Consider the following 27,151-nt stretch of genomic DNA (forward strand, 5'->3'; position numbering starts at 1 on the left):
GAAGAGGAAGGAAGGAAGGAAGGAAGGAAGGAAGGAAGGAAGGAAGGAAGGAAGGAAGGAAGGAAGGAAGGAAAGAAGATACTATGACTTAGAAAGTAACAAAGTGGGTGGGCCTGGGGAGATGTGTGTCAGTTAAGTGGTGCAAGCGCAGGGAACTGAGTGTGGGTGTGGAGAACTCACATAAAAAGCTGGGCATGGCAGCATGATGGGGGATTCCCCTCTGTATGATGTCTTGGGCCTGAACAGGGCAGAATAGAGGTAGGTGGGGAAAACTAAACTGAATGCTGGGAGAAAGAAGGCAGAGTCAGTGAGCCACCATAGAGGCACCAGAGGCTGAGGTGATCATTCAGTAATTAAAGCATTTGCCAGGCAAGCTTGGGAGTCTAGGTCAGGATCCCAGAACCCAAATAGTGAGTAACCTGTAGTTTTAACCTCAGAAAGTGGAACTGGGGATCGCCAGGATGAGCCAGCTAACAAGACACCCTACCTCAATGAATAAGATGTAAGAGCAATGGAAAATGATTCTTCACATCAACCTTGTACCTATACACAAGAATATGTGTGCATGTGCACACACACACATGAAAAAGAAAATACTTTTAAGAAAAAAATACCAAGAAACTCTGGCTCAAAAAAAAAAAAAGCAAATTTTATGGTCTAGACATGTACCCTAATGTCATATAAATGAATCACTTCTTGACGCCATTAAAACATTCTAGCAAAACCAACTGTAGTTAAAAAGATCACTCTTTAAGAACAGACCACACAGGGAAGTCGATTTCACTCATATGTCTGAGATGTAGCTGACTGTAACACTCCACACTGACTTACTATTCACAAATGACACTGCCTACATGATTTCACTCAAAATTCACAGAGCTCTGGGAAGTAAATGAAACATCTCACCCTATTTTGTAAGTGAGAACCCTAAACACAAACACCCAGATGTTGAGATGACCACATTTACATAGCTAAGAAGAGGTGAGTGGACTAGACTCCGGCTTTCCCACCTAAAACATTACAGATAATTTTAGAGAAATTCTCTAAAATTTCCAGAAAGGCCTATGACCATCTCTTCATATATTCTTGCCCTCTCTCTCTATAGAGCAACATCATTGGAATGCCTTATTTTTAAATTTAATATTGTACCATGTGCATTTGCCTTTAGCATGACTACCAACCTTAATAGAGATGGATAATGCTATAATATTATGATGTGCTATGTTAATACATCTCAAATAAAAATGTGGGTAAGGCATCACTCTGGAAATGGAACCAAGGACAGAGAAGAAAAAGGTGATGTGGTTATTTAAGGCCTGCCAGAGTTTCATTTTGGTTTTTGGTACTGAAGGTACAACTAAGTAAAAGCCTTTGCCATGTAGGTGTCATGGGGTGGTTACTGGAACGAACAGCAACCCTCTCTCAGTGATAACCTGCCACCTTCCCTTCAAATGACATGTTTAAATTAGTGTCCAATTAATTCTGTACCCCTTCCCTTTCCACGTTTGATCATTGAGAAAAATGTATGGATAAAAATACCGGCATACGTCACTCCCCATGACTTACAAAAATAGTTCTTTTACACAGAACATTTGTCTCCTATACATGATAGTGAACTCTCTAATGGGAGGATGGATAGCACTGAGATTTAACCAGAAAGTAAAATAGCCTAAGTGCCATTTTATTTGGCTCACAAGGGACTGCTTGATCTTTTGCTTTATAAGAAACACAACAAAACAAACAAAAAACCTCACACACAACTAAGTTACAGCTCCATGGAACCAACTAAAGGAATGACCTACAATCTGAAAGGTGACTCATTTATCTGGAAGGCTGTCAGCTCTCATTTCAATTTATTCAGTGACAACATGGCCTAAATCAAATTTTAAACAAATGTAAACATAGCAACTCTCTAGGCCAACTGCTGGAAAAAGCCTCAAGGGTTCCAAGTGGAAGTCTCTGTAGACCCTGTGTGGCCCGTTCTGCTGCTTTTTATTTAGTGAAGTGACAGACAAGTCTCCCCAAGGGCCAAGTGAGGAGGCTGATGTAACTTGGTGAGATGAAGCCATGTTAGACACTAGCTGATGGCATCCTAGCTATTAGGCAATGCTCGGCAAATGTCCTCAGCATTCTGAATCCTTTACCTATGGTGTTGCTGGAAAGAACACCAGAGGCCACTTAACCCTAACACCCACCACCTGCATCCTCATTTTGCTGATATAGCATAGAGAGAGCATGGAAGCTACCTGTGCTGGCTAGTTTTATGTCAGTTTGACACAAACTGAAGTCGTCTGTGAGGAAGGAATCTTGATTATGAAAATGCCTCCAGAGGAGTGGCCAACTGTAGGCAAGTCTGTAGGGCATTTTCTTAATTAGTGATTGATGGGAGGAAGGCCTGACCCATTGTAGGTGAGACCACCCCTGGGCTGGTGGTTCTGGGCTCCACTAGAAATCAGGCTGAGCAAGCCATAAAGAGCAAGCCAATAAGCAGCACTCCTCTCTGGTCTCTGCATCAGCTCCTGTCTCCAGGCTCCTGCCCTGTCTGAGTTCCTGTCCTGACTTCCCACACTGATGGAGTGCTACCTGGAAGTGTAAACTGAAACAAATCCCTTTCTCCCCAAGTTGCTTTGGTCACGAGGTCTCATCACAGTGCTAGTAACTCTCTAACTAGGACACTTCTAGAGGCAGAATTATGTCAGGACATGTCTGTCTTACTCACATCCTAAGCCTGGGTCAGTCCTTTCTCAAGAGACACCCTCCAACCCCCGCATGGTGCCTCCACGACTCACCTTCAGTGACCCGGGAACGGCACTGCCCAGTCATGGGACTATATTCTTGGCTTTCATCCGCACACACACACAGGAAGGACCCTTCCACGTTTTCACAGAAAGCTTCCCCGCATACACCACTGAGCAGCTCACATTCGTTCACATCTGGAAAAAAAAAACACAGACCACGTAAGACGTGCGGGTCTCTCCTGACAGCTCTACCAGCTGTGCCAGGGCCAGCAGTGGCTGCTGGAAATGAGCTGATCTCCAGGGAGCCCTTGAATTCGTCCTTCCCGGGAAAGGACCCCTGCAGGCAGAGCTGGACAACTTGGCCTGGATGAAAGGATGGTGCAAACACGCGGACCATGTTCTCAACTCTAGTTTTAAGGAACAGCCTGGGATCTCACTGGGAGTGTAGTGTGAGCCCTTTGATTATCCAGCACTGTCTTTCTTCCTTGTCGGCACATGAACACACAAAGGAGCCAGAATTCTACTCCTGTATCGTCATTCGAGGGAAAACCAGAAGCATCGGCACTTGGGTGATCCAAACTTAGATTTAAGATGTAAGCTTTTAAAACATACTTACATGTTGGAAAATACATTTCAGCCTAAATTAACAATAGAACTTTGACTCACTGGGCACAAGTGAATATTTGTCAGGGAACATTCGTTTAGTTGGTAAAGCCGACTGGTCCAATAACTAGTGATCAATTCCACTGTCTTTTCTTAGTCTTTCGATGTCCCCAGTGTAACCTCTCCCTTGATGAATGTTTCCTTTGTATATGTAAATCCATAGAATTAAAGCAAAGTCAAAAGATTTGCTTAATGCAAATCCGAAGTTCATAGGCCACAAACAAAGGCTCTTTATTCATCTTACTTTGTCCAATGGTACCATTTACCTTTCTGTTCCTCAAAAGTTTTACTGGTGACTTCCTCAGTCTGGAAAGCATCCACCCAACTCTGAAATGCTCCCCTCTCTTCTTCATTAACAATATACATACCAGCTTTCATAATCATACCCTGAAAAATCTTAATAAATTTAAAAATGTGAGCAATTAGACAACTCACCCAGGAGTGGGGAAAACATCTTGTTTTTCCTTGTATACTGAGTTTGCTTTGCTTTCTGTTGTTTTTTGGACAGGTTTGTGAATCTTGAAGTTTCAGACTTCTACCTAGCTTTTCCACTTCACTTGTTCATAGGCAGATATAAACCCAATAACCTGGGTTTCACTTGTAAAGCAATGTGGAAGTGAAGTCTTTAATCAACACAGTCATACTTTCCATCAGAAAAGTTGACTTTAGAAATTGGCTGGTTCACATTTGCTAATTTTAAGTATGTAATATCAAATGAGATTCTACTTTCCAGCGCATACCAGCAACATGGCTGTCGCAAGCTCTCCCTCTAGGCCGCATTCATTTGATCAAGAGGTATGTTTTAGCTTACTCATGCACATCCCCATGTGAAGGTATGACCTTGAGTCAGGCCGGCCCAGCGCCCGCCTTTATAGAAGTTACCTAAGTCAGAGAAATAAGTAAGGAAATCTCATAGGCTTTAGGGAATGCTGGGAATTAAAGGAAAGACCTCTGAAGAAGTGTGTAGTACTGATTCTTCCATGAGGGGGTATGTTGGAGAAATGTCATTTGAACCTAGATCCGAATGATGAACAGATAATGGGAGATGGGAACAGGCCCAAGTAAGAGGAAACAGCACAGTCAGAGATCAGATACACGATTTCACCTCTGAAAGGCTATGTAATGTTCTTTGAGGAGAAGCACTTTCAGTAAGTATTCTGTCAACATCTCTTTTTAAAATTTTTATCATTATTATTTTATGTGTATGGATGTTTTGTTTGCATGTATGTCTGTGCACCATGTACATGCTTGGTGCCCTCAGAGGCCAGAAGTGGGTGTCAAATATCTAGAGTTACAAATGGTTGTGAACCACCATGTGGGTGCTGGAATTGAGCCCATGTCTTGTATAAGAGCAGCCAATGCATTTAATAGTCCCCAGTTAATATCTCTTAAACAATGATTTAAAAAAACCAAGAAAATGATATTTATTGAGCTTATCAAACTAGCAGCCAACATCCATTCTGTAAGGGGGTGTTCTATGTGCCAGACTGGAAAATCAATATGGTTCAGGCATACATATTTGTCCTTTCAGAATGAATGGTAAGCAGGGGCTTTGGAGCTCTGGGGAGTCAGCAACTGATATTCCAGTATGAACAAGCAAACAGCACATACAGAGCACTTGCAGTAGGTCAAATGTTATGCCCAGGGGAGATTAACTACTGCGGAAGAAGCAAGTGATAGGCAGCAAGTGACCAGTGGTGTGTTCAACCACAAGCAGCCTAATGTCATGGGCACAGGAATGCTGTGTGGAGCTAGGAAAGTGTGGAGCTAGGAAAGTAAGACTCACATCAAGGCCTGTGAGTCAAAACATAAACAAACTCCACTATTATTTTACTGGTACTGGGGACTGGGCATACACAGTTCTCTTATATTTTAGGTATGTGTTCCACTGCTAAACTATATTTCTTTGTTAAATTTTGATTTTGAAACATGGTCTTGTTGTTACTGAAGCTGGCCTTGAATTTACTTGAAATCCGCGGGCTTCATCCTCCAGAACAGCTGGGAAGACAGGCCTGCAGTACCAGCCCATCTACATTCACCCTAGTCTCATAGGACGCTCTTAGCTGTATTGTTGAGCATTTATACTTCCGTGTAATTCTTTAACAGTGATGTGTAGTTTTTGATTCGGCATTTTGTTTATGTGAATTTGTGGAAACTACATGGCTGCTTCCTGACTATTTTTCTGTAATTAGGGATTAACTGACTTTCCATCATGAATACCAGAAAATCAGTTACAGTTCAAGCTTCTGTAAGCTTTGCCATCCAGGTTGGATCCGGATGGTAAGTGAACTAGTGCTTGACTGGCAAATGCCAGAGCAAGTTAGTCATTGCTTTTGCCTTAAAGGGCACCTGCCTTGTGGCAAACACAGCTTTTTCTCTCTATTCAGAAGAATAAAGAAAAAGTTGCATAATGTATTTTTGGCAGAGGCCACTCTTTCGTTTCCAGGCTGCCCAGACCCAAAATAATCACACAGAAAACTGTATTATTAAAACACTACTTGCCCTATTAGTTCACACTTATTGGCTAGCGCTTATATTTTAAATTAACCCATTTCTATACATCTGTGTATTGCCATATGGTTGTGGCCTACCGGTAAGGTTCCATCTGGCATCTGGTGTCTGTCTCCTGTGGCAGCTACATGGCTTCTCTCTGACTCTGCCTACTTTCTCTATATATCTTTTCTAGTCTGGCTATATTCTGCCCTGCTATAGGCCCAAAGCAGCTTCTTTATTAACCAATGGTATTCACAGCATAACTGAGGGGAAGCCCACACCAATGTGTGAAGCTGGAGATTCTGTAACTTCCCTCTCCCTCCTTTCCCTATAAAACTGCTTTAACAGAAAGCGTGTTTCATAACAAGTTTACACAAATCACAGCTGATCAGAATATGAAATATGAGCTATGAGCACTCCTCTATGAATCTGTGTTGGACTACATTCTGGGACATCTTATAGCATGGGAGCTTTCCTGGCCCTGTCCATCCCATAGCAGTTGCACAGTCGGAAGCATTATTGTGCTGGTGTCATTCCCGGAAATGGAAGCTTGTGCCAGTACTTTCCTTAAACGTGCTGCTTAATGAGGTGTGTGCCAAAGATGGGCAAGCTGTACCCCACGGCAGACTTCATTACCTGGGGACAAGAGACTACTCAGATTCACACTGTCCTTTAAAATGGCCCCAAATAACTCACACTTCTCTCTTGATGTCCCCGTCCCCTTCAGAGGCCAAAGCACATAAATTTTCACAGTCTCAAATCCTATGATTAAAAAAATCAAACCACAGTGAAAAGTTTCCTGCTTGAATTCGCCTCTTTGTGATGATGTTCATTTCTGTTGGAAAAGATACATGGAACACGATGAGGGGAGGAAACAGAAGGAAAACCGAAAACTCACCCACACACCCTTGCCCATCCTGTGGGGCCTGAAAGCCCTGATAACAGAGGCAGCGGAAAGAGCCAGCTGTGTTGTCACAGAACCCATGGCTGTCACACACAGTGTTGTTTACACATTCATCAATATCTGCAAAAGAGACACGGGACATCAGACAGGAAATAAACTCAGACCGACAAACGCCAGGCATGGAATGGATAAGGAAAGGCGCTCTGTTATATCATGATTAACAGGAAAATCATGTCCATACAAAAAGAACCTTAAAAACATCGTACATGTTAATAAAATGTTTTGATGAAAATGGGTTAGTAGCTAAACTACTGGGGTCTATGAGAAAACTCTGACTTGTCCTCAGGAAATATTTTCTCGCTGAAATGACTGCCACAATTAGCCATGGTCAGTATTTCTTAAATGTTTTCTAGTCTTTATTTCCAGAGACAGCTTTATTTTCCTACAGGGGAAAGTGCTGTCGCCTCTAGGAACTTCTTTCTTTTTGGATGCTATATCATCATTATGGAAAAGAATGGGCCTCCTGCTAACAATGCCATGTATGCATATCATACTCTTGGTTCATATCCACCCTCCCACAACCCTTTCTCAAGTACCCTTGTCTATCTCCAGTTCTTCTACTTAAAAATATATAGATTCGGCCTATGAGAAAAAATATGTGGCATTTTTCTTTCTGAATCTGGCTTATTTTAGGTACCACAACAATCTCCAGCTCCACCTACTTATGAAAATGACATAATTTCCTTCTTTTTATGGCTGAACAAAACTCTATTGTGTATATACACCACATTTTCTGCCATTCATTTGCTGACGGACATCCAGGCTGGTTGCATGACTTGGCCATTGTGACTTGTGCTGCAATAAACATGGATGTCCAAATATGTCATGTGTTGACTTAGGACCCTTTGGGTGTACAAGGAATCATTATATCTGGGTCATATAGTTCTATTTTTGAGGAATCTCCACATGGATTTCACAGCAGCTGGGCTAGCTTATATTCTCCCTGGCAGTGTAGAAAGAATCTTCATCCTTCACCCTTTGTATTCTTCCTGTTATTCGGTATTTGTTTTCTTGACCATGCATGGCCTTTCTGACTTGGGAACATGGAATCTCAATACAGTTTTTGAAAAGATGCTTCTTTACTTTCACATGTATAAGAGTTTCTGCCTGTGTGGATGCATGTGTACCATGTGGATGCAGTACCTATGCAGGCAAGAAGACGACATCAAGTTCCCCAAACCTGGAGTTGCATATGCTTGTGAGCCACCATGTGGGTGCCGGGAATCAAACTTGGATCTTCTGAAAGAGCAGCCTGTGCTCTTAACAACTGAACCATCTCTCCAGCCCCCTCAATGCACTTTTCATAGCCACTTTGGGGGGAATACAGTAAATGCTAATGATAGCTCTAACTGTAGAGTCGTAGGAGGGAGAAAACAGTGGTTTACATAGCCCTATAGATTCCTATGATTGAGGGAGAATCTGATGAGCCCTGTTACTCATGGGAAAACCTATGTGTCACTAGGTTACAGCTCCTCAAGATCCCAAATGCCAGTTACCCCACAGGATTACCTACATCACAATAATTAACATGTTCCTATAAATGTCATGTTTACAACAGACTTCTAGCTAGAGTCCCTCTTTATCTTTCTAGGGACCATCTCCACGGTCCTTCCCTACCCACTTTTTCATTAGTTATCATGCACGCTTCCAGCTACCAAGCTTTCTGCTCTTTCTACCTCAGAACACAACAGTCCCCCAAATACAGGGTTTTGGAGAAACATTTAAGAAATATACATGAAAAAAATTTTATTTTCATGATAAATCAGCATATTAGGTACAAATAACAAAGGAAATGTGAGAATTAAACAACACATACCAGGATTTAGTTTTGGAGGAGTTGACATTAGTAAGATTGACCATTTCAGTTCTAAAGCTCGTAAAATTAAGTTGTAAGATGCGTGATAGAAGACGAAGAAGATTTATCCAACAAATTTTCTTATTTCCTTTCCAGATTGTCAGATACTGATATTATCAGGAAGAAAGTCAGACTACCTCATATTTTGATTGAAACATGTAAGTTATTAAATCAAAGTTTCCTTATTTTTTCTCAATTCTATGAAAGCCGTCCCTTCTACTTTCAAAGCTGGGTCCTTCTCATCCTGACTGGTCTGTGCTCATGCTGGTCCACCTCTGCATCCTTCTCCAGCATCTTCAATTACTCTCCTCCCTGCTCCTCCCCTCACTGCCTTTGAAGTGTTAACATAGTTTGGAAAATCTTTCTCTTGATCTCACCTCCATCTGCCACTTTTCTCTGGCATGAATGCAAAATGTTTTGTTAGCGTTGTCTACACTCCCACCTTATTTCCTGATGCAGCCACTCTTCGGCTTATGTGAGCGATTAGTTTCCAAACCCAAGGATGCCCGCTTCCTCTATAGAAACTAGCATCGTATTTGCAAATAACCTACACATATCCACACATCCTCTCATATACTTAAATTTAATGTTTTAGATTTATTTACTTTTATGTGCATGGGTATTTTGCCTACATGGATATATGTGTACCACAAGTGGGCCTGGTGGCCATAGATGCCAGAAGAAGGTGTTGGTTCCCCTTGGAAATGGAGTTACCAGTGGTTATGAGTTACCATGAAGATGTCAGGAATCAATCATCATTTGATCATTTGCAGAGCAAGAGCTCTCAACCAGTGTGTCATCCCTCTACCCCACCCCACCCCCATATTTTTAAGACCTTCTCTTTTTTTTTAGTGTTGCAATAGATTCCCGGACCTCATGAAGGTCAGCCAGGTACTCTACCAATGAGCTACCATCCCCAGCTCATCCCACAGACTCCCTGTGACACCCAATGTATTGTACATTCTATACAAACAGTTGTTGTACTATATTGTTTAAGGACTAAAAGCAAGAGGATGGTCTGAATGCACTCAGCTCAGATGGGACTTTTTCAAGTATTTTGAGATCTACTGTTAGCTGAACTTGAGAGCACAGAACTCAAGGACACACTTTACCAGTGTACAAAAACAATCGCAAAGGTACACATTATCAGTATGTTCCAACAATGTCTATGAAGATTAAAGAAGCATCCACAAAGCACTGACTGGGGAACATAAGATGTATGACAACCCTCACCATCATTATCGTGCTTCCTCCCCAGGGACCTACAATCTCCGGAACTTTGTCCTTCTGAAACACAGATGCTGCAAAGAGGCACCCCTTATACCCGAAGCCCAGGTCAGCCCCCATTGCCCTCTAAGTCTGGGGAACACCCACACCTTGAACACTCTTTCCAGGTTCCGCATTATCTTTTTTCTACCTTCCATGTAGGTGGATGCCTGACAGAGCTCAGAATTCCCGGGATCTACTGCATGCTAGGCTTCCCCGTCTACCCTCCTAGACGCTAAGCTCCAAAGACCAGAGTCCTTGGGGTCAAAGGTTTCATCTTCAACCACAATCCTTCCCCCAAGTACACTTCTTATTCTTACCTATTTTTATTTGATTTTCTGCCATAATCTTGATCAAGCTTACAGTTGAATTTAAAAAGAGACCTTGAATCCTCTACCTGATAATGGGTGAGCATTCTCTCTCATTCCACTCTTCCTTTCCATCTGAACTTGAATAGAAAGCCCAGTACAAAGATTTCACATCTAAATCTTCCTCATGGCATCTACTGCAGCACATTGGTTGGACTGATCTGAACGCCCCACACAGCTGAGATTACAGCTGGTTTGCTGTCCTCATGGCGTCTACTGCAGCACATTGGTTGGACTGATCTGAACGCCCCACACAGCTGAGATTACAGCTGGTTTACTGATTGCAACCTTGAGGAGGAATTCTTTCCTGACATTGACTCACTTAACACTGGCCACCGCTAACTCTGGACTTCCTGAAGTGGGCATCTGTCAAAGAGATTATGTTGTTCTTCGCACCGCAGGTTTTTAGGGGTTGTAAGTTCAGCAAGTCTCCAGTTACCATTTACATGCTGATGGATTCCCAGTCTCTCCCGGTGCTTGAGTTCCGTCCTGTTGAAACATTTATCTTAGACCAAATAGTCACGTCAGTGACAAATGAACTTGCTCTCAGTGCCTTCTCACAACAGCTCCGTGTCTCCCATGCACCCTTCATCAGCAATCCCACCCAGACACCCTTGCCAGAAATCTTAATGCCATCTCTCCCCTTCTGAAACTCCCTTCAGCCCTCCCCTATCTCTTATCCTTCTGGATACTCCTTACACTCCAGCTGGCTTCCCCCGTCTCCGGTCTTGCCCCTCCCTCTAACCCGGCAGCTTTCAACCTTCCTAACGCGGCGATCCTTGAATAGAGTTTCTCGTGTTGTGTTGACCCCCAGCTATAAAACTATATTTCATTGCTGCTTCATGACTGTAATGCTGCTACTGTTTTGAATCATAATGTAAATATTTTTTTTTGAGGTAGAAGTCTGCCAAAGGGGTTGTGACCCAAAGGTTGAGAACCACTGTAACCCACGCTCCGCCTAACTGCTGCTGTCTGTGCGCTCTTTGCAAAATGCAAGCCCATCCATGCCCTTCTACGGCTCAAAATGTTCACCCTCTCTCCTTGACTGGAGCACAAGGCTTCCATCATCTGGCTCCTGGCTACATGTGTGTTCGCAGTTCCCAGACAGCCTTCTCAACTGAACTTCAGCCCCATGGGTGAACTAGAAGAAAGTCTCACTGAGCTCGATATCATGTAAACTCCTTGCTTTACTGACCCTTCCACTCCTACATTTGCTCAGGAACTCATGCTGACCCTTCCGGAGCTAGCCTAAGGGGCACTTCCGTTGTGACGCCTCCCTCAAGAACTCCAGAGATGGGCATCAAGCCGTTTCTCATTTTTCTATGCCTGTATTAGGCTTGAAGCCACTGATTCTCTACTAAAATGAGAGGAAAACAGGGAATTTGGCTACTTGAAATCTATTGGCTTCTCAGTCCAGATTCTTAAAATTAGATATCTTGCTTCCCTTCTTATTAATTTCATGCAATTTCATCCAATGATGGTCTCTTATTACTGTTCACCGGCACAGGAACTGCATAACTGGCCTGAAGGTGAAGAAGCCCCCCCGTTGGCTATGAATTACTGGGCGTCTTGCAGACTCAGTTTACTGTAACAATGATTCACCAAGCAAGTTTAGATGAGTAATAGTTTGGACTGGAATGAATAGGGAAAAGGAATGTGAAGTGCCTGCTGGAGACGAGCTGTTCAACAATTAATATTTTATAAAAGTGATATAGTGCAACTCTGCAGTTTCTTGTTTTCAACAGTGAGGTGAGGTAATAGCTTAACTGAAGGACAGCACTGGTTTCACTCCTGAGAAGGGCCAGGCAAAGCTCTCCCACTGAGCTAGATCCCCAGTTCTTTGTTTCAGTTCTTTAATGGCCTACAAAAAAATATTTCACTTTCTTTGATGACGTGAGGTTTCAGGTCTATTTCACATTATCTGTCTGGATAGATGAACACCATTTTTGCCAGGGTTGAATTTGGAACTTGAAACCAATTTTTTGAGTCATCAAAATATCATATTTTCTTTGCTTAATGTCAAAATTTCTATAGCAATTTTCCTTATGTGTCTGGTAAGGGCCACGCTAGGAATTATCACTAGTAATACTACCCCAAAGCTGTAAATCTACTGGAATTGATTGTCTAGTAATTGCTCAGCCATCAACACACACATATGAAGCCTATTATCATAAAAGAACTAGTAATTCCTCAGGCAGCACTGCTCTTCTTAACTTTTACTGGGAAAAGTACAGGTAAATATTGATGTGTCAATGTAAATGAAGTTAAAAAACAATACCACCCACCTACAAGGCCACTGAACTGACTCCCCCCACCCCGGCAAAAAGACACCTCTAAATATTAGAATGGTAAATGGAACACAGCGCAGGATTCCTAGAGCTGCCATCGGCTGGTGTTGGAAGATGTAACTGTGTCAATGGTTGTTGAGTCCACACCTCTAAAGTCTCCACCGTTGACCTGTTTTGCGTGTCTATAAGCTTTTCAGTCAATATATTTTCTTAACCTGCCAAAAGTTCTTCAAATCTATGTGGTAAAACAGAACTTCAACTTTCATTTCATTCCTGAATAGAGGTTAAGAAAAGTCGCCTAGTCTTCATCTTCTTGCTTTGGTAAAGCGAACAGTAAAATTAGGAGAAAAAAAAAAGCACGAAGGATTCAACATGACTTTCTGAAAGAGAATGGGCCAGGCAGCTTATATGCCGATCAAAAAATTAATACTCTCCTCAAAAAACTTGACAATGAAATTCATAATAAACATGAATGGTCCCGCTAGGGGCCACATTCAGAAAAGCTTGTGTGTGAGACAAGAAAGGTGCGTTTATGTTTATTTCATGGGGAAAGTGGTTTGGTCTTTTTTTTTTTTCAGACAAATTCTTCAGTTTTGCTTTGTTCTCAATTATGAAGAAGAAAGCTGTTTACTCAGGCTCTTAACATCTGTGCTTTGTAGACTTTTTCCTTTTTACTTCCAAGGGAGACATCTCCACCTACTAGGGGAAAGTCGCAGAAATGAGCCACCCTTCTGCCTCTAGGATAGTCTAGCGAGGGCGATGGTAGGAATGGGAGTACCATTTGTGGTATGTGGCCATTGACAAACCCACCGTAGTGCCTGCAGTGTTGGGAATGAAGACCCTTCATGCTGTCAGGGTGTTACTGAGTGAATCACATTGTGTGTCCTGACTTCGAGGAGATTTCAGCTTTATCTAGCGTGGCCTCCTTATTTTAAGACTCAGAAAACTGAGGCATGGAGAGGGAAGTGAGATTTCTGTCAAATGACAAAAACAGTAAGTGGTGGAGATGGCAAAAGACTGGTCCTTGTTGAGGATCGCCTCTAACTCCATCCTGAAGGCTCTGTTCAGCATGCGGGCTTGCCTCTTACAGGGATGCTTATAAAACGGGACTCCTGGGCAATGGGTGAACCACACTCTGAGGCTAACAAAGAGAGCAGGTTCACTGCCAAGACGCACATCAGGCCACACTGTCTGCCACTCACTTGCATTGCTTGCTGACTTGCAGTTTGGAAGGACCTCCTGTCCTTAAACAGGTCTTAACACAAGAAGTACCATCATACTGAAACCTAGAAACCAAGGCACTGTAGGCTCCGAAGATGTTTATTGAAAAGACTCCTGGAAAAACAAATACTAGGCTCCAGTGGTGTGCTGGTCTCAGGAAGACCCAAGCTGATAGCTAGAATGGATGTCCTTCCATCTTTTCATTGAGGAAAATGACCTACTATTTCAGCTAAGAGCTTCCTGATCACCTGCAAGTGATATATTTGGGGCCAGGATTTTAAGGAAATGGTCACGTAAAAGGTCCCTTGTGTTAGAAGGGACATAGGGCTTCTGTGCAGGAGAATCTCAGGCCTCACACTCTTTCTTGAAAGGAGTAGAGATTGACCAGAAGACAGGAAATCCCAGCCAAGAAGTGGAACTGAAAGACATTAGCAGAATTTTTGCCCAAAGGAATTTTAAAATGGCATGGCTGCTGGCCCAAGGGAGATTAAGGTATTTCTCAGAGCATAGAGGAAAGCCAGCAGTGAGCAGGAGATGAGCAGAGCCCTGAAGAAAAAAAATAAAATTTAGCCAATAGGAAATTAAAAACTGGATTTGGAGAGCACCCAGACAATACAATAGGATATTGTAGAACCTTTCTAAAAAGGTCCACTGAGGTCTGGCAGTGTCCACGGGTCTGGAGAATATGGTCCTTATGTGTTATGGATAATAATTTAGTTCTGGGAAATGGGCGAGCCAGAAAAACAGCAAAACCAATGTCTTTGTATAGTCTGACTTCCATGCCAATAGAAGAACCAGAGAGAAGGGCAGGAGAAAAAAAAAAACTGTAGGGGAATTGATGGTTACAAATCTATTTGAAGCATCCTAAGACACGCTATAAGAAATGACAGAGGCCAGGACGTCTAGAAAACAAGGCTGGCCAATGAGAGGCCTTACTTTAACCAATCCCTCCCCTCACCTTAGGAAACACAGCCCTTGGAGATTAACTCAAGTGGTTACTTTAAAATGCAGAGACTAGACTCCTGCTTGATTTCTAAAAGCAGCTTTTGGGTCCAGAGAAGCTGAGCCAAACTCAACTCTGATATTTGTCAGTCACGGCAGACTACACCAATTCCTCACTTGCAGTTATAGACATCGAAAACCAACCTCACAGTCACAAATAGAATCCTGATTATCTATTCCAGTGGTTCTCATCCTTCCTAATGCTGTGGCCCTTTAATACAGTTCTTTACATTGTGCTGCCCCCCCAAGCATAAAATCACTTTCATTGCTACTTCATAACTATAATTTGGCTACTGTTATAAATCGCAATGTAAATAACTGTGTTTTCCTGCTGGTCTTAGGCGAGCTCTATAAAAGGGGGTTGCATCCCACAGATTGAGAACCTTTGATCTAACCTGAAAAGGAGGAAGGGCTCTCTGACTCTCTCTTGCCATATCTAATACCATGTCCCCCTGGTTTTATCTCTTGCTTCTGTCTCCGTTCTCTTCTCTGGGCTCCAACCTTGACTGAGGTTTCACCATCTCACAGCTGGCTCACTGCAGTGGCCTCCTAACTTGGTTTTGTGCTTTTAGACCCTCAGGAGGAACACAGATTTATTACTCATGATAATGAAATGATTAAACTTCTAGAAATATTCAGTCAAGTAAGTTTCTGTTTAAACATTGTTCTGGTTTGGATATGTGTCCCCCACCGAAGATGTGTGTGTCAAACTCTTCACCTTAACCCATGGTGCTGCTTAGGAGGGTCTAGTAACTTAAGAAGACAGGTCTACCTGGAGAAAATGAGTCACAAAGATGGTCCTTGGAAGTGTTTTGCCTAGGCCTACTTCTGGTTTCTTTCTCTCTGCTTCCTGTCTCCCACAAGGTAAAAATCTCTTCTACCCCGTGCTCCTGACCCCATTTTCCCAGGACCTACAAAAGGGCAACCGTACTATATTCTCTGGTTGATGTAACAAAATATTTGACATGATTGTTTCAAAGGCAGTAAAATTATTTTTTTATTTTTAATTAATTATTTTTTAAGAACAATCTTTTCTTATTTTACATACAAATCCCAGTTCCTACTCTCTCTCCTCCTCCCACTCCAACTCCATCCACTCCTCAGAGAGGGTAAGGTCACAGCCACAAGAAAGAGTATGACCACAGAGACCATGCAGGAAACAGCTTAAATGACAGCCAGCACCCTACTTACTGCGTTTCCACACAATATACATGTAGCATGAAAATTAATAAGCTGATACATATAATAAAATTAATGTTTGCAAACAGCACTATTGAATAAAGGAAGCAACTGATGAGTAGATATTATGTAAATCCATTGAGAGGCTGTTGAAAGCCAGGCAATATAAACTACAATGACTACCAGTTATGTGGGACTCGGGGGGTGGGGGGGTGGGTGGAGGTCCATGATCATTTAACATCACTGGGAAGTTTAGAGGAGGGCTTGCAGGACAGTTGCTAAGTATGCTGAGCCTGTAAAAGCTAAGCTGTGCCTTTACAAAAAACATGCTTTTAAAACTATCTTTTAAAAAATTTTACTGGTGTATGTGAGTCTGTGAGAGTATATGCCATACACATGCAGGTACCCACAGAGGCCAGAAGGGAGCATCAGATCTCCTGAAGCTGGAGTGACAGGCATTTGTGAGCTGCCTGACATGGGTGCTGGGAACTGAAGTTGGGTTCTTGGAAACAGCAGAAGGCATTCTTAACAGTTGGGCCATCTCTCAAGTCCCAATTCTATACTTTTAAGTATAAATTTAAAATAGGCTTTATAAAAGGCTAATTTATATTGCTACATTTGCAGGCTAGAGACACTGGATTTCCAAGGGTCTTTCATGTCCCCATTTCCCAGGAGTACAGTATTGGGGCACACACACTGTGTTCGACCATGGAGGGATTCTACCACAGTAGTCTTGATCATTACTTCCTGTTCATTGTAATTCATTCCTAAGCCTTTTTTTTAACTGTAAAGTAGAGGCAAGCTATTTTTTTTGCTTATTTAAAACAATGCAACCCAGAAAAAGACTACATATGTGACACACTATATCTTAGTGCTTTAACTGTATTTTAGTAAGACCTACTGCAAGTCATGGGGAAGTATATGAGTCTTGTTGTCAACTGTGTCTAGTTCTTCTAAAAAGTGATGAAGCAATATCATGGAAGGGTTTTACCAGTGTCTTGGTGAATATAGTTACATACTCAGAACAGACAGAAGCTGTAATACCATAGGATGTGGGAGTTAGACACACTGACTGCCTGAGACTGTGATGCCATAGGATGTGGGAGTTGGACACACTGATTGTCCACGACTGTGCATGTTTCTAGGTGGTTCATTCAGAGATGCTGAAGCTGAGTCAGCACCAGCTTCTCTGGGAGTTGCCTGCTAGGCCCAGAGTGGCTTCCAGTCCTGGGCCCTTCCCTACTCTGCATACCTTTTCAGACATTCAAAAGGAAACATTGTTAGAAAGTGCTCATTTATACAGAGGTAAAATATGCGTGAGGTTTTAACTTTGTGGGTTTTTTAAAATACCCCAAGGAGCCCTAAATTTTAAGTGTTTAAATATTCCCCCATTTTCATCCCCGGTAGACTAAAGACAAAGAAATAAGATAAATAACAGAAGGTTCTTTCTATGTCACTCAAAGAAGGTCAGGAATGGACAGTCTCATGAATGAAGTCTTACAAGGCTCACTTAAAAAAAGAAACATCCACAAAAAGCACACATCACGTCAGGATTACATTTCAAACCAAACTGACAAGCTCATTCCATGAATGACCAAGAGAGTGGAGGAAGCTGTCTGACCCTAACGGCTTTCCTCATTGAGGGAGCTTGAAGAGCTCGAGCTCAGTTTCTGGAAAGGTTGTTTGTGTCATTAAATAGCTTGGAAAGCACGCACTTTGTGCTTGGCAAGGACTTCCTGCCAGAGACCAGAGCTACAGAGCAGCGATAGGGGCACAACCTAGGGAAACATGGCTTGGTCAGCTATCTGTTTCCAACAAAACCTCGATATTTCACATAGAGATCCAGAACTGAGTATCTGGGACAATGAAGAAAAAAATTAAGGTCACAAAAATTAAGGTTGTTTTTCATGAAACAAGCCCATGTTTTTGTTTTTATCTAGTTAGAGACAGCGTCTGGCTTTTCTGGAACTTGTGGTGATTCTCCTGCCTCAGCCTGCAGAGTGTTGGGATTACACGTATGTAAACTCTCCCACCAACTGATTTTCTTCTCAAAAAAGCAAAACAAACAAACAAACAAACCAAAAAAAAAAAAACCCATAGAGTGCACTGCCTATATCTCTTCAGAGAAATAAGAAAGTACATTTCTGGATGTGAAATCACATTTGCCATTTTCTTCCTATTTCTTTGCACCAAGGCTAAGATGCTAGCATATGAAACTAGAAAAGTGACCGAAAGGGGGAAGTCTATTAGAATTGTTATGGAAAAGAAATATTTCTAAAATCTAAAAGAACAACATAAGAAGCCTTCGATATAAGACCACTTTTCTACCCTGAAGGTGCTCATGAAGGACAATTATGGAAAATGGAGTACATGGGTCCCACTGTAAATTACATCCGTGCTGTTCAGGGAAAGTTCTCTCCAGGAGGCCAGGAAACAAACACCCTGTGCTTCAGCTGTACGCAACTGGATAGGATTCTTTTTCTGCATCTCTCAAGAGACAAAACACACAGACTATGCATGTGTGTTTTTATGCTGTCATAAGTTTTATAAATGCAGTATTGCTTTGCCTTAACACATCTATTAGTAAACATTTACATCTCCCATGTATCAGTTAATAGCTTTACACTTTGATACTAGCTTGCTTTGAGAGTATAAAGGTCTTATTCCAAATTCCAAGCCACAGCATACATTGTGTTTTGCTACACCACTTCATAGGCTAAGCGGCCAGTGTGGACTGGGAGAAAGCCCTTAGCATAGGCCAAACATATCAAACCCCAGATTCATCTTTTTGACACATAGGCCCCAGAGGCAACATAAAATCGGCCAAAGAATTTTCTTTTTTTTCCTCACTATTCTAATTTTTCTCTTTCCATATTCCAATCGAAAGCCAAGAAAGATCAATTATAAAACCACAGAAAATAGACAGTATACCTCTAGAAATACTAGGCCCAGTGCTTCAGGCAAGAACGCATCAGTGCTGGCCAAAACTTCCATAACAATTAAGACACCGAAACAATTTGAAATGTCAAGCTTTTGGTGGTGAATGAAAAAGTTGAGTTGACTGTGTGACATTCTTAGGGAAACACAGAAGGTGATGAATTAAGAAAAATCATAGGGGGCTGGAGAGATGGCTCAGAGGTTAAGAGCATTGCCTGCTCTTCCAAAGGTCCTGAATTCAATTCCCAGCAACCACATGGTGGCTCACAACCATCTGTAATGGGGTCTGGTGCCCTCTTCTGGCCTGCAGGCATACACACAGACAGACTATTGTATACATAATAAATAAATAAATATTTTTAAAAAAGAAAAATCATAGAAAAATTAATTACTATGCTATATTATATATGACTTTAATTTTGGATTTAAAAATAGAGCTAGTAAGTCATCAACACATAGACCTAGACCTGGAGCTACCAAATAATTTCACCCACAACAATATAATCTGAGTGATGTATATTCTGTAAGCACTGATAATGCAAATTAAACATGTTTTAAATATCCCTACTTCTAGGTAACAAAGGAAACAAGTGACAGCAACTGAAGTGCCCGTGTAAGAAGTGCTAAGATAGTAATAACAACACAGTTACAGAGTAAGCTCTGGGGGCCAGATTCTAGTCTGCGCTGATAGTGCCAACACATACCCAACTCACCTGGGTCGCAGGGGAAATGAAGTAGTGCTGCTTTAATGACTTACCCAGGCCACACAGCTGAGAAGGAGCTGGAGGTCAAGTTCCCATACTCAGAGCCCACAACTCCACTGTCAACTGCTCTGTGCCTGACCATGACTTGGGACATGCTTCACAAGATAAAGAGACTTTGCGAGCGTGCACAACATGCTTGGCTCAGGGTAACCTTGTTACAAAGGTTTCCCAATGTGTCATGGAGCAAAGACAACACTCTCCCTACCACTCATTCACCAGGTACCTGTTATGCCCTAAGTAATCCCAGTGGCATCCAAAGGGCAGGGAGGGCAAAACTGAAAACGGCCCGCCCCTCCTCCCTGGCCTGAGAGTCTTGCAATGGCTGTGATGATAGCAACACAGGCACAGAGAAGGGGGACAGAGTGAAACTGGAGAAGAAAAAGCAGAAACAGGAATTCGCATTCGCTAAGGGGTGAGAAAGTCTGAGGAAATGGTCCAAAGTGCTCTGGGAGTGTGCAGCATTTGGATGAAGACCCCGGAAGGAGAGCTGAGGACCTCTGCACTCCTTATTAACACAATAAATGTCCTCATCGTTGCATCTAAAAGCATATCAATTAATACCTAACCCACCCACAGGCTTGTTGTAGAGGTCAAATGAGAAGAAAGGCTTGAGGACTTGAAGTAGTGTCTGATCAGTGGGAGCCCCCCGCATGGCGGCTAACAACTGCGAATGTTGTTTTACCAGCCATCATGGGCCCATTCCCTGCCTACTTGCATGGGGAGTCCAAGATGTCTGCCTGAGTAACTGCTTCTAACATGACATGTGGAGCAATGCAATTTAGATCTGAAGTGTGAAAATATGGAAACACCTCGTAAGAGCTTCCAATGACCTACAAAGACCTCTCAATGTAGATTATACCAGAAGAGTGGTCAAAACGTGTAGCTCAGGCCAGGTACCAAGGGTGCATGAGGCCATCCATACAAGGTATGCCTTGTCTGTTCCCATTTGCTGACTTTGTTTTTTTGATAATCTCATGTCTGTTATTGGGTTGCAAGCAAAGAGTGGATGACTTTGCCTATCTTTGGGCTTTTAAAGGCCAATAGATGGCAAAGAGGCTGAGAAAGAGTTCCAAAATCTTCTGCTTCTATTAGGAGCACGCATCATATGGGGAAATCTGGATCCATAGACCTGAAGGCAGCTTATTCCATCAAAATTCCCTCCGCTCTCTCTCTCTAATGACTTAAAATCCATTTTCTTTTTTTTTTTTTTGTTAATCAGGAAGAATTTTATTGGAAATCTCTATCATATTCATGTTGTATCTAGTCAATAAAATTAGCATGACACTTAATTTGCACAAATATTTTTAAGAGTCAAATGTTAACCATCACTTCATCCCCTTGCTGAAGCGTGTTCACTGGCAGAGTGAATACGAACAGTAACCCTCACAAATGGAACCCATGTCCTTTACTTGGAATAACGTCTGAGTTTTTCCCCTTTTTTTCTACATGTGGTAGACAATACATGCCCTTGTTAAACCCCCCCTCTTTTTTTTCATCCAGCAAAGGTAAGAAACACTCAAATTGTTTTTCCTTAGTAGACCTTTCGGTTTCAGACCTGCGAATGACTAAAAAAAATAAACCTGAAATTCTTCTGCCCAAGCAGCAGGATGTAATCTATTTTGGGTTAGGGTACTTTAACATCATTCTTGGCTAAATTGCTTTCAGAAATATTTCTCTTTAATGATGGATATGAAGTTCAGTCTTCGGTCCACAAAGCTACTGATGCCTTGGTGTTCTGTGGGCAGTGGGTTTATACTTTCATGCTATACTGGGCATAGCAAATGGACCTTAAGGTCAAACACACAGCAAACTTTCTTCCTGCTCATTATTTTCTAGAGTGGAGTTGCCCAGCGATGACAAAATTAGCCACAGGTCTAAAGTCACCTTGTGTCATTCGCATGGCTGCCACCCCTATCAACAAGCTTCCAGAAGCCAGCTGTCTGTGATGGGTGAACTTCTACATCTTCTTTTTCTGAATGAGCATGTGAGCAAAGAGTGACTTGAAGTCAGCACCCAAGAAGGGTCTTTATAGCTCTCTAACAGTAGGATTTAATTTTGTGGAGGCTGAGGAGAAAACTCCAGACCTCCGAGTTCCAGCTAGATGTTATAAGATGTCCCCGCTCTGTCTTGCAGATCTCAATCTGTATCACAATTGTCATGAAGACTGGGACAAGTCATTCATCATACATTCAGTCCCAAGTTTGAGAAGTGACAATAACAGTATCGTCATTATCGGTGGGAGTGGGAGCACAGCAGTAGAACATAGAATTAAAACAAAAGCCTTTCATCTTTTCTTTCCAATAGGAAAAAAAAGTAATGCCAGACATGCATCCGATTATGAAAGCAGAACTTGCTTCCAAGAGTAATTGTAGATTCCCAGTGAGGTTGTATCCTTCCCATAGATCCCTGCTCCCCTCTACTGTCCCCAGCCTTCCGCACTCCCAATACACGAGAGGAGTGCAATGAGATCTCTCAGCCAGAGTTCACACTTTACATGGGGACTTACCCTCATGTCCTGTTGATTTGGTTTTTATTCTTCACGCTGGGCATAGGGTAGAGGCCTTCTGCTCATCACTTTGAACCTTTGGCTATTTGCTGAAGGTTCTCTGTCACTCAGGAGTCAGAGAACAGTTTAAACTAAGAGGCATTTAATGTGGATTTTTAATTCAAACACAAAGTAAATTTTTTTCATTTACCTAGTTACAGAAGCAGAACAGTCAATTCTGCCACCCTCATTAGCATCACACCAGCTTCCTTTCTTGCTCTAAATCTCATGGTTCCCTAAACCCAACTCTACGTATTCCTTTTATTCACGGGCTTTATCATTTACACTATTAGTTTATTGTCTCAAAGAAATGGAGGTCTGTTTTGGGTGGTGGTCAGTGAAGTTGCTCCAGTACTTAGGATTGTCATTTGCCTATAGTAGGCATTCCTGAATGTTGAGTTCTAGGAAGATAGCCCTGTGGTAGAAAGCTTACTTAGTGTGTGTGCAGCCCTAAGTTTCAATCCTAGCAATGAAATAGATAAAAACAAACACACTGCTTGCCGAATGGATGAATGAAAATGCGTATGGACCGTGGGACTTTAGGAAGGGTTTGTTGCACATGGCAACAGAAGAGAGAAGAAGAGGCCCAGATAGCATGGCTGACCAGTAGAGGAAAACAATGAAGAAAGGATCCCTACATTCTGCAAATCACCAGTGTTTTGTTATTTTGTTGGCTCATTTGGATTCTTGTGAAACCAGTGTGGCCATTCTATCATGTGAGTCAGCTTCAAAGACATGTGATGTTCCCAGCGCCACTGGATTACAACACAAATTCTCATTAAGCCCCGACATGCGATGGGTATGAAGCCAGAGGCAGAATGATAGAGTCAGGGAGCCAGCGAGGCTTCTGCCCAAGGGTTCAAGAGAGTCCGATGGCTACCAGTGTTTCTGCCTCCTTTTTGGGCACAGGCATTCTGCTAATGATGATGAAGCCATGCCCTGAGCTGGCTACTGAACACCATGACAAAATATCAGTTGTGTAAATTAAAATTTCACAATAAAAAATAATTAAAAAATTAAAGAGCAAAAAGAACTGGGAATTTTAAAGTAAATGGATAGAGCAAAATGGATTATAAGAGGGTGATGTAAGGGAAATAAGGAAATTCACCACCATTTTACCCACCACACAAGAGCTCTGGTTACACAGCGAGAAGAATGGAGCAGAAGAAGACAAGCTGTAACCAAGAGACAGCACGGAAGGATAAGATGGCATCCATCTAAAGTGCCCTGTTAACCCGTGATTTCCTAAGATCCAACTCTGGGATTTACAATGTATATGCACACGTACAAACATACAATATAATGTATATAATGCGATATGTATATCACATTATATAGAACATGCTACACCATGTAGTTATTTATCTATCCACAAAGCACAATTATGTCCTGTGATTCAAATATAAATGAACAATGTATCCTACAGAATATGTCCCTGCTCAATCTTGATCTTCCCCTCCTGCGATAGAGGCTCTGTATGGGCAAGAACTATCTTGTACCGTGGCTTCAGAGCAGCGGCTGTCACCATGCAGGCATCCAGTAGAACTTCAGTGAATGAATGACTAATAACTAATTATTCAGGAATCTTCTTCCTCATCCCCATTTGAGCTTTGAATGACATTCGACCTTCTGTTCCCAAATACCACACACAGGTAAGGGAGATGAAGGCCTGGTGATGTCATCTTACCACAGAGGTGGCCAAGCCGCTTCAAACCATTTAAGACTGAAGATCTTCCTCTTGATTTAGTCATTACACTGGACACTGACAACTGTCCAAGATCTGGGGGGACCAAGGAAGGGTCCCGCGTATTCTTTTGGTTATGCTAAGCCCAATTCATTGTGCTCCTCCTATCTTGTCTACCCTGGTTGAAGCAAGTGTGTCGCTGCCAGCAGTGACATGGCTTCAGCTGCTTAATTAGAGGCTCAGAAGCAAGTTGGTGAATGGACAGGGACCAAGGGTGCCAACCACTTCTCAGCATTAATACAAACACTATGCACACTAGCTCCATTGCCAAACCCTGATCACATGAGCTGGCTTTGTCCTACGCCACAGCCAAGGGTTGAATGAGGACAGCACTATTGCCATAAGTTTCAGACTTAATCCAACAAAAGAAAACTTGGACCAATTGAGTGTATTGGATTAATCCCTAAAAACAAAATCTTTACGGAACTTATTCAAGAAGAAAAATAACATGTTTAATAATCAGTTGTACTACCATACATCAGTGCAATATTCTAAAATTACCCTTTATTACTTGTAAAATGTCCAGACTGGGGAATATGGAGGTATGGAGCAAATATCAAAGAGAGCAGTCTACAAACACAGCAATTTACAAAGCATTAGACATTTTCTAAAAACACATTTTAAAAACCAGGCCTTTGCCAAGTAAATGACCAACCAAATTAGAGTCGCAACCAAATTAGAGCGATTATGTAACTCCCAATTTGCAGAAATCAGTGTTTAAAAAGGTACAGGATGAACGAAAAATTAGTCCATCTAAAAGGCAAATGCACACAAATCCGCTAGCCCTCGCTCTGTTTGTCTGGAACAACAGCTTCGATGCACGGAGCATCAGAGACGATGCATCCTTTTCAGAGCATCATGGTACCACCACCAGCTGTAGCAACTTGTACCACATCCCAGGGAAGGAAGACTTAACTGCCGGTGATTTAGAGGGGAGGGGAAAAAGTAAGCCTGCATCTTTCTGGAGACGTGGTGTGCTGCGAATTTACCCTGTCAGTGTGAGGCAAGGCAGCACCGACCTCAGCCGGAGAAAGAAGCATGAGCTCATGCAGTGTCTTCTCAAAAGGCTACAGTCGCGGGGCCCCAGACATAAACTTAACGTAAAACACGAAGCACCAAAGCCCGAGCTCCTTGTAAATCTCCCATCGCCCACGTTACAATGCCGCCTTCCTCTCTTTCCCTACTTGGGATTCTTTCCAAACCCTGTGCTCTGGTCGCTCCAGCTCCACCCTGCACTATCTTTCTCTCGTTGCAGCCAAATCTGGTCTCCATGTTTTGTCTGCTCAGCAGGAGAACAATTTCAACAATCTCCGTTTTATAAGATCAGTTTATACCTCCCAATATAATAATTGGTTTCAGCTGAACCTGGATGCCGGTCCTCGGCTGGGTTCCACTGCCGTACTAGTAAGAGAGCAGACTCTTCCTGCAACAGGATTGTTTTTTCAGAGCAAAGAATCCGGGTACTTTTTTAGGCCTAGAATAGAACACTTACTTACAAGGTACTTCTCCAAAATGCAGTCGTGTTTCAATAACTTACATCTTAAAAAAAAATACAGTGGATTTACGATCACGGCAATGTCAGCTTCCTTTAAAAACTGTTCAGATGGATTATTCTTCCATTTATCAGACTACAATATCATAAAGAGCATAAGAACTAGCAGCTGTTGCTGTGACTTGCAGAAACAAAGAGACTGCAAACAGATATTGGTGCTATCTAAATGTCTTACTTACAGTCTAATGGACCTTTGCAGGATCCTATACAAGGGGGAAAGGAAGGAAAGGGAGGAGCTTAGGGGTGAGAACAGGAGAGGTATAATTCCAGACACTCTCCATCCCCAACACTACAGAGAAACCTAGCAGGACATTGCAGTTTATGAACAGAATAAGCAAGATGACTTACACCAAGGATAATCGAAACAGGAAAAAAAAATGTCATGGGTTCCACCCAGAATTCTCAGCTGTGGCTGGTTTCACTCATGAAAGTAGCTGGATTAGGGGACTCGCCTGTGGTTATTTTCACCACCACAGCCTTGGGTTATTTTACTTGTAAATGCCAGGAACTGCCAGGCTACGCTTTCCAGTACGGGTCACCTTGACATACAGAAGCCTTGAGTCATGAATTACATCTTAGGGCCTTTCTGCCTGATCAACAGAAAGCCACTCTCAACTCTCCCAGAGTTACAGGATTTCCTACAGGTTCTCTTACCTTGGCACGTGCGGCCATCTGCAGAGATGGAGAACCCTTGTTCGCAGGCACAGTGGAAAGAGCCCTGTGTGTTTAGACACTCCCCATGAGGACCGCAGAGCCCCGGCTGTGCGCATTCATTAATGTCTGCAATGGAAAAGAGTTACAAATATTTGAAAAGAGATCTATTTTGTTTTCCTCTAATACCAGTCACACAGTAGGGAAAACCTATTATTTATTATTTATTTATTTACATTTGGGGCAAAGAGACAGGAGATGTAGTCTCAAATGCTGGTGGCAAAATATGGAGAAAGAATTAGCAAAAGCAGGTGTGTGGGAAAAAAACCCTGCCATATAAACATCTAACTATTAATATTTGATCCCAAACCCCTGAGTAGTGTGCTGTCTACTCCCCTCTCAAAATAGCTAGAGAGGTGCTGCTGGGGGCTACAAAGATAAAATCTGAAAACCTTTTCTTTGGGGGCCAAACCATAGCACCTGTCCAATTAGAGACCACAAGACAAGTCCAACTGTCAGAAGGGGCAGAGGACTAGCATGACCCCCATGGGCAGTAGCTATTCAACCATGGCAGCCTATACAAATAGCCATCTCCAATGTTTAATCCAGAATCAGCCTGCTTGAGACATAGCAGAGCCTTGGGGAATATTAATAAACAACCTGAGAAACAGTTATCAATGAGAATGCTGTCTCTTCCTCCTTCCTTCCTTCCTTCCTTCCTTCCTTCCTTCCTCTCTCCCTCCTTCTCTCTCCCTCCCTCCCTCTCTCTCCCTTTCTCCCTCTCTCTTTTCTCTCCCTCTCTCTATCAATCTCTTTCTCCCTTCCTCCCTCTTCCTCTCTCCTCCCTCCCCCCTCTCCCTTTCTCTCTCTTCCTCTATCTTTCTCTCTCTCTCTCTCTCTCTCTCTCTCTCTCTCTCTCTC

General features: G+C 42.4%; 1 protein-coding gene across 4 annotated transcripts in view; it reads right to left on the bottom strand.

Annotated features, from left to right (window-relative positions):
- Ltbp1 (latent transforming growth factor beta binding protein 1) overlaps positions 1–27,151 on the bottom strand; it is a 379,031-nt gene that overhangs the window by 35,874 nt on the left and 316,006 nt on the right. For 2 of the 4 annotated variants that reach the window (XM_013354050.2, XM_005367930.3), the window contains 3 exons: positions 26,234–26,359; positions 6,793–6,918; positions 2,790–2,933 (listed from right to left, as the gene is read on the bottom strand). In XM_013354050.2, coding sequence (XP_013209504.2) covers positions 2,790–2,933; positions 6,793–6,918; positions 26,234–26,359 — 396 coding nt within the window. The remainder of the gene's footprint in view (positions 1–2,789; positions 2,934–6,792; positions 6,919–26,233; positions 26,360–27,151) is intronic. The other 2 variants (XM_005367931.3, XM_005367929.3) reach the window with 1 other exon arrangement.

Source organism: Microtus ochrogaster, unplaced genomic scaffold, assembly GCF_000317375.1.
Source record: "Microtus ochrogaster isolate Prairie Vole_2 unplaced genomic scaffold, MicOch1.0 UNK26, whole genome shotgun sequence".
NCBI lineage: Eukaryota > Metazoa > Chordata > Mammalia > Rodentia > Cricetidae > Microtus > Microtus ochrogaster.